This window comes from Parus major, chromosome 12 (genome assembly GCF_001522545.3).
Source record: "Parus major isolate Abel chromosome 12, Parus_major1.1, whole genome shotgun sequence".
Lineage (NCBI taxonomy): Eukaryota > Metazoa > Chordata > Aves > Passeriformes > Paridae > Parus > Parus major.
Genome location: NC_031781.1, coordinates 20,419,852 through 20,431,692, shown reverse-complemented (window position 1 = coordinate 20,431,692; position 11,841 = coordinate 20,419,852). Strand labels below are relative to the sequence as shown.

General features: G+C 41.3%; 1 protein-coding gene across 4 annotated transcripts in view; it reads left to right on the top strand.

Moving 5' to 3' along the window:
- Positions 1-6: 6 nt before the first annotated feature.
- The window catches only part of FGD5 (FYVE, RhoGEF and PH domain containing 5), a 77,290-nt gene continuing 65,455 nt past the window's right edge, over positions 7-11,841 (top strand). Inside the window, exons 1-2 of one of the 4 annotated variants that reach the window (XM_015641022.1) lie at positions 7-141; positions 7,377-10,311. In XM_015641022.1, the coding sequence (XP_015496508.1) occupies positions 129-141; positions 7,377-10,311 (2,948 nt within the window). In that variant the 5' untranslated portion in view covers positions 7-128. Of the gene's footprint in view, positions 142-341; positions 488-7,376; positions 10,312-11,841 lie in introns of those variants that run through there. The other 3 variants (XM_015641020.2, XR_001523906.3, XM_015641021.3) reach the window with 3 other exon arrangements.

Below are 11,841 nucleotides of genomic sequence, written 5' to 3'. Positions count from 1 at the left end.
CCCGCTGCGCTCCGTGCCCCCGCAGGGGTTGTAGGGCCGGGCGCGGCCTCGAGGGGCGAGGGCGGCGGGGCCCCCGGGGCCATGCGCTGAGCGCCCGGAGCAGCCGGCGAGCGAAGTTGGGGTGGAAGATGAACAACGCCGGTAAGCGCGCGGACTCGCCGGGAAGGGTCGCTGCTTCTGGACATCTTTTTCCCGGGGCCGGCAAACGCCGGGCGGGCTTCCTTCCTCCGGCACCCTCCTTCCCTCGGGCCGGCGCATCCCATCCCCAGGATAGCACCCCCTGCCCGGACACAGCTCCTCCAGGGCTCTCATCCACCTTAGTCCCGGCATCCCTCCTTCGGGGCCGGCGAGTTCTGGGCCGTGCCGCTGGGGCTAGCACCTCTCCCCCAGGCACCCTCCGTCCAGGGCCGGCCCTCCTTTTCCCCGCGGTCCAGCGAGTGCTCAATGGCTCCCCGAGGCTGTGAGTGCCCCATTGCTTGGCCAGCCGGTAAGGGATCAAGGGCGGGCGAGGTTAGGTGCTCCGGGGACAACCAGGCTGGCAAACTGGCAAGGCTGTGCTTGCTAAGGGACACGGATGTGCGCTCACTACTACCTCGAGTACATGAAACCGTTAACGAATTTTCTAGGGAATTTGCTGTGACTTTCTTTCCAAGAGTATATTTTCAGGGAAAGGTAATGTTTTTTTCAGAATTTGCTCACTAAGGCAAACCCAAATCCTTCCTCCTCCTTTCTGTTAACTTTGCAGAATTTTTCCTTGATGAAAACTGGGGAGGTGAAAGAGGCAGAATAAGGGAACAAGGCATTCAAGAGTTAAAACATAAAAAGAAGCCACTGGAAATTTGGGGCAAACTTTAAACTGTTCACCAAGACTTTCTGATTTTCAGGGATGAGGCATGTATGTGAAAAACAAGAATACAGGAAATAATTAATGCTAAGTGGAGTTATTTAGAAAAATTTAAAGCTGCTTCTGGAATTAAGGATGAAGAGCAACAGCTCTTTTTTGTTAGCCCTAAAATTTTTCATTGTGTTTCCTTGTTCCAGGTGAATATTATTGGGCACCTCACTTGCAATGTATGGGTATATCCTGAAGCCCAGAGATTTTACCGCTAGATACCTTGCCCTACAACTGCTCTGTGTTGGGAAACTGTAAATCATTGTTTGCCAAAGCAATGATACATAGGATTGGAAAAGCTCTTCTAGGTCAAACCCAGCACTCCACTGTTGTATCAGTGTGTCATACCACTCCTCTGAGTTTAAAGTTAGGGAGTAACTTTCCTTTTGGAGTAGGGAGTGAGACACTTTCCTAAAATCTGGTTATATTTCCATTCTATTTTCTGATCCTGGTCTGGACTGGGTTCTGTCCTTCCCAGGGTTCAAACTCACCTTCAAACTCATTTGAAAATGAAGCCAGCCAAAAATAACTTTAGCAATGATGCTCCTACTTCTCTTTCTTCATCTCTCCATTATTTAAAATAGACCAGCTCTAATCTACTCCTGTTGTCAGTGGAAGTACAGGGTAAGGATGTATCCATTTGTAAAGACTTAAACTTTATTAGAAGTTTTTATTTTTCAGGAACGTAGGACCAAATGGGACTGCCTTCATTATCAAAAGCGGCCCCCGTTGTTACTACTGCTTTTATTAATTCTTCCAATTATATCCTAAACAAAAATTTTCAGGTAGCTCTCCTGCTACTTCTGGTTTCCAGACCAGATTCAACACCATTTATTCTTGTGATTACATTGTCCCTTTGTTTAAAAATAGCTCTTTTCCTCTTCTGGTGTTTACCTCCAGGTTGTATTTATAGAGTGCTCATATCCCTTCTCAGCCTTTGTTTTTTTTGTATGTTTGCACAATGCGAGAAATGTCTCCCCCATCAGTGCAAAGCAGAACTTCCTATTGAATCTGAAGGAGAGGGATATTTATTAACTGGTACAACTTGGGCACCAGCATTAGCTATCTTTGTATTATAGTAGGTAATGCATAGCACCGGTAAGCAGAGTCATATGTGCAGGCATATATGGCAGCCTTGATCCCACAGAAGTTAAAATAATGACAGAGAGATAACAGGAAGGGAGCTATGGATTATCCTCAGAGATGCAGAACTGATATGAAAAGAAAGATGAAGCAATCCACCCAAGGTCACAGAAAATTTGTGGTAAGAGACAAGAGACTAGACCAGCCTCATGTGTAGGACCTTCCAGCCTCTAGGAATTTTTTTGCCAGGTGCTGAAATGATGCTGCCCAGAAGAAAAATGTACAGACATTAGACTCCAGGTTGTTCAGAGATATAAGCGAACTGTACATTCTTTCAGCTGCTACTGAAAGTGATATAGGAAAAGATGCTACATGGACCTGTCAGAGAATTTTAACCATCTTCTTTGGCTCCTAGGAAGCAATACATGAAACAACAGGTTGTCTGTGTCAGTGTTAAGTTACTGTTGTGAAAACAGAGCCAAAGTGGTAACATTGCACTTACAATTACATTAAAAAGAAATATATAGTAGTAGTTTAGAACCAAGATTATTTGTCATGTACATGTGATTTTTCATAGCTGAGCCCACCAGCAAGACTTCTGTGTACAGTCTACTAGAGACAGTGAAAACATGGGAGAATTTTTAGGATCTTGATGTTTTTGGTACTGAAACATAGCCCTTCCTGATTTTATTGCCTTTTGATTTTTTCCCCTTCTCCAACAGAATTTCACTGTGGGATATTATGTTGTTATGTTATATTTACAGATGACTGCAATAAAGCTATATAGAAACATAAATTTATAAGGTATTGATCTGATATCCCAGAGTCATAATGCATTGATCTAATCATAGAGGATGTATTCCTGTAACTGTACATAGTAGCATTTTAGTTCTGCAGAGTGGGGTGTGCTTTGACAGCCCAGCTGTTAATAATGCAGTCATTACTTTTAAGATGATAAAATTTAAATGGGAATTGTTGGGACACTTACTACAGACTATAGGTCTGTCTTCATACTGGGGAGCCCTCTTGCTATATACAGAGTACCTTCGGTCACAAGAACATATACTGATAAGAGAGGATAGATGTTTCTCAAAAGTATCAGACTTATGAAGAACATGAAATACCATTTTCATAAATTTCAGAGGCATTTAAGGGCCTGCTGATTTTGACCAGGACCTTGTATTTCAAGTTCCTGAAGTCCAAATTCTCAAAAGCCATGTAAGTATCTAATACCTGTTCAGGTCAAACTGGTACCTGAATCTGGACTGAAATCCCAATCGAAAGGAAGACTTGCACTCCTACATAGTTTGAAAATCTTAGTCTGAATATCTTTTCCATTTCAAGTGACTCCCATGCAGCTGTTTCCACTTCTTATATAATTTTTGTAATCTCAGGCTTTTCTCGAGTAGTGTGAAGTAAGTGACGCACTTATATGCTGTAAAACAAAGAGAACTATTTCTGCATCAAATATTGCACAATTAATGATATGGAAGAAACAATAATAAATGCTGGAGATAGAAGCAAGACAGCACTAACTGGAGATAAGGGCTTCATTTTTTAAATGAACAATTAATTACAGGATTAAATAAGGTGTATAGTCTACCTTTTGCTGACTTTAGACCAAAACCTTCTAGAAAATCAGTTTAAACTTCATTCTGATAGAGCTATGTGAAATTATAAAGTTCCTAATCAGAGCTGAACAAGACTTTCTGATGTCCTCGTTTGGATAGTCTCCCTCTACTTCCTGTTTCTCAGACACGTTCCATCTGTGGATCTCAATCCCTTCTTCCTGGGCAGAATCAGTGGCAGACAAGACCTGGTTTCTACCGGGATTCTGGGTTTGGTGTAGTCCCACCCTGCTGTTGTAGTATTGTCCCTTCACCTGCCCCATCCCTTCTACCCAAAAGCTCTGCAAATCCCTAAACAATGCAGTTCTGCCCTCTGTCCTCCGTGCCTTTCCCATTTTAACGTCTGGGTTGAATTATTGCCAAAGGCATAAAGGAAACAGGTCCACAAAAGTTCATTGGTCAGAAAAAGCTACTTTCAGCATCTTAAAAGAGGCCTGAACTGCATTGCAGCATCGGCCAAGGCTGGAGTATTGGCACAGTGGAGCTATGTACTTTCTTGAAGCACTAGCAAAGACTATGGCCCTGGGACATGTCTACATATATCAAGGCAAATGTGAAGCCTCGGTGTTTAGTTAGTTCTTGTCGGTGGTGTTTTTGTAGGTATGGTCCCTTATAAGCCTTATTTAAATTGTAGGCTAAATTTGAAATCCTGAATTTTAAAAACATTTGAAAGTGGGTAGTTGCAGTGTTTCTGGTAATACCACACTACAAAATGTATATTGTTTCCAAGAAACACTTGAACAGTGAAAGCTGTGTGGGCTGATTGCTATTCCAGGAGATCAGTTCCAGGTGAGCTGCTATACTACTGTTGACTGCTTAGAAACTTGGACAGGAGGAGACTAATGTAATGTAATTTCATATGGATCATGGCAGGAACAGAACTATGCAGGGTTGCCTGAAGGAAGGTGGGTAAGGAGAGGAAGCGGTCCTTGTCAGTACAAGGAAGCACTGAACAATAAGGGGAGGAGCAGTCTAAAGGAATTTGTATTCCCCAAGAGTTTCCTTTTAAGCATGAGGTGGGTGTGTCTCCCTCTAATATAAAATACATCCTAAAATAAACATGCACAATTATTTGTGAACATACACATTACTTATGGTGCAATGTTGCATTGTGTCCTTTTAGAAGTTACAGCCAGGAACCTTTCAAATGGCTCAGATAGCAAAGGAAGCAGAAATTGAGGCAGAATGAAATTGTGATAAAAAGCAAGAAGCTGTGCTTTCTTTTGGGTTATTTTTTTAAGCAAACACTTGTACTCCTCCTGCTGCCTCTTCCTTATATCCCCACCAAAGAAAAATAAAAATTGTTTAAGGAGCCTCATGAAAGGCAAGATCCACAAACAGAGCAGTTAGGAAAAGAGCTACGCAAGGAGACAGTAGTGACCAGTAGCTGGCACAAGTGTGTAAGAGAAGGACATGACAATGCCTATTACCAGAGTCTGAACAGGGTCCATTACCATAAGTTCTCTTCCAACAGCAGTGGACCAGAGGGTAGCAGAAGGAAAAACTCAGGATTATTTGATCCTTTAGCTGTAGAAAATTATCAGTGGACTGAAGGTGGGTAACTGTTTAAGCTGTTTTTCTTTTAAGTGGATGTCTCCATGGTTATTTTACTTAAAGGAAATGAGTTCATGTCATTAATTTATTTCAAATTTGTTTATAAGACAAAGCTTGGAAGGTTCTGGCATTCTCTAAAGTCCAGTCTTTTCCTCATTATTCACTGTTTCAGCACAGACACTCTCTGAAAAGAACAAGTATGAGAATATAGAGATTTCAAGTTTTGTCACATTCCAGGAACAAACTAGTATTTGTATCCTGCTCTTGGATATATATTCCTAGGAAAGCACTGCAGAAAGTGGTGTAGTACCTCCAAAGTGATGGTTTTTTTTCCTTGGAGTTAGTTCTAAAAATGTCTTAATATGGTGGTAAAGGTGTAAAGACTCAGTTTTAACCAATAAAAATTTCATTCATTTTACTACCAGAAAGTTAGTTTAGGATGTTCAATAACTGATTTAAAAACGCAAAAGGTAGATCTTGCTGGGGTGCCAGGCTTACGAGATACTAAACCCACTTCTATTGCCTCCCTGTTTCGAGCTGGCAAAAGTCTTCAGTACTCTGAAGCCTTCAGCTGCTGCCTGCAAAAGGAGCAATGTTACTTCAGCAAAGGTGGAATGTTTGCCACATAAATTTTCTTTAGGGGGACCACGGGTGGTGGAAAGGGAGTGGGAACCCAAAGGGGAGGGGGGGCGCGGGGGGGACAGATGTGAAAAGGGAGGCAAAGGACTTAATGGGGCGGGAAAGATGAGTTACCCAGTCTGTGATTAGACAGACATGCAGCAGCCTAAAACAGCAGTGGATACTGTGAAACTGCAGGAACTGCAGACTGGTGAATATAGTTCCCTCTCCCTCCTTTTTCATGAGTTAAGTCTCACACATGCAGCCAGATTGGATAAAACTCCAGATACAGAACAATCCTTAAGCGGTATAGAAGAGACTTTTCATTCCTTCTGGGCTGAGATCACTGATTCAGTTTTTAACTTAGATGAGATATGTCTGGTGTCTCATAACTCTAGAAAGACTGTATTCTGATTACATCAGAATGCCAAATTGTCGGCTTCTTTCTGAGTACTAGAAGAAATTTCGGGAAGGTTAAGAAGATCAGAAGAAACAGCCTTTTATGTCCCCCCAGAGTCTAACCAAACAAATAGGCCAGTAGTAGTTCAGTAAAAATTACTCCAATTATACTAGGATAACAATAAGAAAAGTGCCATGCCACCAGATATCAGGACAATCAGAGAATCTTTTTCAAGCAGTTTACGTTTAGTATTCCTTTATTCTCAGTACAGTGCACAGCTCAGTTCTGTCTGCACTTCTGCATATCTAAAGTCTGCATTTCAAAATACTCTAAATACAACAGCACAGTAGCTACACTTTCTGAAACTTATACCATGATTTTGGATAGGATTTTACATAGGAACAGTGTCCCAACTTTTTGTCTTTTGAGATGCTGTTCTGTTATTTCTTGTGAGTAGGGCATGAAGATTGTGCACAAAGAATTGTTTCTGTCTTTGTCATAATGAAATAGTTTGTCCTGCACTTTTCCTTACAATACAGAACTTTGCTTTTTCCAACACAATGTGTAAATTAAAATTATAAAAATAATTGGAGATTTCTGGTTGCTTAACTATGTAATATATCTATTGATGGGTATGAAACAGCAATAGGAGGAAACCACTTCTCCCTGCTTCTTGCTATCTATAACCATTTGTCATGCTGGCTTCCTCACACTACATATTTCATCCCATAAAAAAACTCATAAGGGAGCATCCCTTTTGCTGCCTATCTATGCAGTATTTCAGCATTTCATTTAGTTTTTGAAGAATATGAATTTCAGGACCAAGACAGCTGGAAATGGCTGCGGCAGGCAAACTACTGTGAGTAAAATGGTGATATAGATATGATTTAATTCATGTAGTTTCAATCTAGTTTATTGCCAGTCTGCTTGATTTCCCCTACATATGTGTCTGCACTAGCACTAGAAAGCATCTAGTTCAGTTCAGTTTTGACCTTAAACTATGCTCACTGGAATAGCTACAGTGCTACATGGAAGGACAGTCCATATGCTTTGCTCCTTCAGTTCTCTTTTCAGAGCTCAGCCTTTTATTGGCTGAGCTGGGCTACTTCTGCGTTACAAGTCACTGATATTTCAGGGTATATTCTGCTGGCTTTAATAAGGAACCAAGATGACTAAAATGACTTTTTTCTCTTTTCTCCAGAAATCTCAAAACCACCATTAGCACCGAAACCAAAGATCATTGGTCATCTTTCTCCAGCACCTGTCTCCAAATTTTCACCTTCACTGCCAAGAGCTGATATTCTTCATAACCCGAACTCTGGGTCTAGGGGTCCCAAGCCACCAATTGCTCCCAAGCCAAAATTCTCAGCTGACACTGAGGGAAAATCCAGTGTTTCTACCAACAATAACTTAAATAAATGTGCAAATGGGAAACTGGTGTGTCTTGATGGAGAACTCTGTGAAGGAAACCAATGCAATGCTAATTGCCTAGAATCTGAGGCAGATAGTGAATACATTGTAGTTCCTGAAGCTCAGCTGCCCAGCAAAGACTGCAATGATTTGGAACATGAGCATGATCAAAACCTAGATTGCTCTGTGGAAAATGAAGTCTCAGAAACTCCAGAAAAGATAGAGAAGGAAGAGGATAACATTGCTAGTGATCAGAATACCAGTAATCAAGAAGTCATCAAAGATGAGCACTGTACCTCTTCAGATACTGCTGAACCAGGGGAACCAGATTGTGAGGAGTCATCCAGAGACTGTGACCAGTCCAAAGCACTTTGTGAGGAGTCCTTAGATGCCCCAGATGGGGATAATGATGCTGCCAAGAAAGCAGGTGAAGATGAGGATGCTGTACGTGATTGTACTGAAACAAAAAACAGGCAAGAAACTTCTTATATGCTGGAACTGGTCAAGAGCAGTAGTGATTGTGAGACTGACAGTGATAACATTTTGAATAGACATGAGAAACTAATGGGTGATACCTGTAGAGATATCATTGCAATGCCACTTCCTGAAGACGAATCAATCCCAGCTTGTGAGAAGACAGGGCAAGAGGAGGAGGAGCAGCCTGAGATTTTAGAAATGGCAGATGTGCATCTACCACATAATGATGACCACAGTGTGCATGCAGAGCTTGATTCAAACATGGAAAGGGACTTAGAAAATAATGACTGTGCAAACCCTGACATGCTGCCTGAGGAGGCCAGTGAAGAAATGAGTCCTGTCTTAGAATTGTGTGAAGATGCCAAAAATGGTTTAGCAGAGTTCATGCATCAAGCAGCAGCCGAAGAGGAGGAAGTAGACCTAAATGAGCACTATAATACAAACACAGGAAATGCCAGTGATGGCTGCCAGATCACTGAGAGGAGAAGTGAGACAACATCAGAGGTAGCCTGTGAAGCAAGCAAAGACTCTGAGAAAGGGGAAGAAGAAATTGTGAATGCAGAGAATATGGAGGATGGCTGTCAGATTGCACCTTTTGAGAATGGATGTGGTGAGGAAATACCCGTGGAACATTCAGATGAGAATCTTCAAACAGAAGGGGCCTCTCTGCATGAAGTTGGCATGATTTCTGATAGTCTACCTTGTAGTCTAGGGATAAAGCCAGAGATGGAAGATGGGACTGTTGAAGAGCATAGTGAAAATACTGTAGAAGCCTCTAAGTCAGATGAGTTGCATCTCAAAGACAATGAGGTGGAAGCAAACAGCCTCAGCAGAAGTATCCCAAGTTCACCTCAAGAGGTCCCATGTGAGGAAGACGTAGAAATCTGTAAGCATAGCAAAATTAATGTAGACTGTGGGACCAAACATGTTTTGCATGAAAATCTAGCAGTCCCTGAAGTGGTCATTGTGACTGATGAATCAGAGGAAAGAGAAGCTAGCAGTGATTCCCTAGATGATCCTTATGTGCTTCCTGAAGAAAATGAAATTGTCCATGATGCGCAGACTGATTTAGGAGCTGGTCACAGTAAAAGGGGAGAATTAGGCATGGATGGTGAAAACAACTTGCTGCCCATTGATTGCAAAAGTATTGTCACTAGAACACGATCTCTCTCTGGGAGAATTCCAGGCTATGTCCCAGAAACTGTTCCAGAAGAAACTGGACCTGAAACTGATTTGCCGTCTTCCCAAAATGGCTCTGGGGCAGAAGACTTAAGCAATAATTCCTTTTCATTGGAAGAAAAACCAGTGGAAGCCAATAGGGCTTTACCAACCAAGTCAAGACGCTTTATTTTATATCCTCGATCTTATTCTGTTGAAGGGAGAGAGTTACCTATCTCTGTTTACAGAGAAAGTGATGTCTGTGTACTGGATGGTGTCAGAATAAAAAGGACAGAAGACAATTTATCTTTGCCTTGTGTCAATGGTTCCTCAGGTAGTTTTTCCCAGCAAAATCATCTCTCATCATGTGGGGTATCTACTCCATCCTCAGCTGTTGATATACCACCTCCATTTGAACTTGCCTACATCACTAAAAAGCCAATCACTAAAAGTTCACCTTCACTTTTGATAGAGAATGACTCACCTGCTAAGTATTCCAAGAAAAAGAAATCTTCTTTTAAGAGGTTCCTTACTCTAAAGTTCAAGAAGAAAAGTGAAAATAAAGTCCATGTAGATGTTAATGTTTGTTCTTCAAGGTCCTCATCGGAGTCCAGCTATCATGGGCCTCCCAGGCTGATGGAGCTGGAAGGGAGAAGCCTAAGTAGCTCACCTCAGTTAAAATCACATATGGGGAAGCTCCGTGCATCTGAGTCTCCCTCGGCTGTTCTTTTCTATAAGGATGGTAAAAAAAAAGGAACGCCCAAGTCCTTCAACAGGAGTGTGTCAAGGGTGGAGTCCTTTGAGGACCGGTCCAGACCTCCTTTCATGCCACTCCCATTAACGAAACCTAGGTCTATTTCTTTTCCCAATGCTGACACTTCTGACTATGAGAACATTCCTGCTATGAGCTCAGACTATGAAAACATACAAATTCCTCCTCGGAGATCCACCAGAGCAGGAACTTTTACCGAGTTTTTTGAAGATCCCAGCAGAGCATTATCTGCTGCTAATGAGAATGATGGCTATGTGGATATGAGCAGCTTCACTGGCTTTGAGAACAAGCAGCAAATCACAGACCAGGAAACAGAAAGGTACTGTAATAAATTATTGTGTAAGACCTGCTAGCCTTGGCCAAACAAGCAAGGCCTTCCCTGCTAGGTATCATAGGCAGATTTTCTATGTTGGCTGACTTACACCCCTCTCAGGAAATGCTTACAAGAGAGATTGGAAGAATACAAGATAAGCCTTTATCAGTGAAAAAAAAATTAAATAAAAAATAAAGACGTCAAATTAACTCCGTACCTTGTAAATGAATACTGAATTCGGAGCCTACAATTTGCAGGCAGAAACCAAAGAATATTAAAAAATATTTGGTTTATCCAGTGGGTCTAATTTTTGTGGCTGGAAGGGGAAATGGGGAGAGCTTGCTTTGTTCTTCAGTAAGAAAGTTTTCTGACTTCTTGACTGAATGAGAAGAGAGCCTATTTGCTAGAAGGGGCTCTGCTTATTTTTTTAATTCCTGTCAATTTCTCCAAACAATAATATATACATTGTTTATGTTTCAAAGTACGTCAGTTAAGTATAGACCAGAAAATCCCAAATCATGAACTAATCAGACTAGACAGTGAATTTCAGAAGTTGCTTTAAGGGCTATCATGGCCCTTGGATAAAACTGCTAACTTATAAATTAATTAAATAGTTTTGAAATCATACGCACTGCTAACATTAATAACAATCTTTCATCCCATTCCATTAAGTTATTTGCAAACAAGAAAATGTCTTTTTTGTAGGAACATAGGAGCAATGCACTCAACACCGTTGAATTTGAACCTGTTGTCAAATTATAGCATCTGTGCAATGCAGAGATGTAAATAAAAAGCATGTTTTCGATTAAATTCCTGTTTAACAGGTAATGAGAAAACAAAGTGCAAAGAAAATTAATGAAAAGGAATGTCTTTAATGCACTTGCATTTTGTTAGAGCTGTGTGAAAAAGATAAAAATCTTAGAAGTAAGGTTTTCATGCCCATTTGCATCCATCATTCTCCAAAAGATTTAATACTTGTGTTTCTTTGCAACATTTTTTTTTTCTGCTTGTCTTTCTTGTCATTGTGGATGGAACAAACCATGGGCATTTCACAAACTCCTCTTAGGGTATTTTAGATTTAGGGAGTAAAAGAACTTTAACATCTCTGAATGAGTCTTGCAAATAATTTCTAAGACACCAACAATGTGGGGGAGTGAGTAGGATATAGGAAAAGAGATTGCATCAAGGCTTAATCAGTGGATCCAAGCACACCTGAAACTGAGGGATGTGGAACACAGGCCTGTGGTTTAGCTCTTTGGATACAATGGCTGCCTGCAGTGTTGGGAGCTGCAGTGATGATGACACAGGGACATGGGGGAGTGCAATGCAGCTTCACAACACACACCATCACATCCCCAGAGCAGCAAAAGCTACGTTACTCGCTTGCTTTCAATGCTTTGCATTTTACCCAGCACACTGACATTTGCTTTTGAAAAAGCCAGCCAGTTCTTTGTGTCCATGAAACACCACCCATTTTAGGTAGTTCTTGAAGAACTGAGTTAAAAATACTGGGACTACGTCAATTGCTGTGACTTG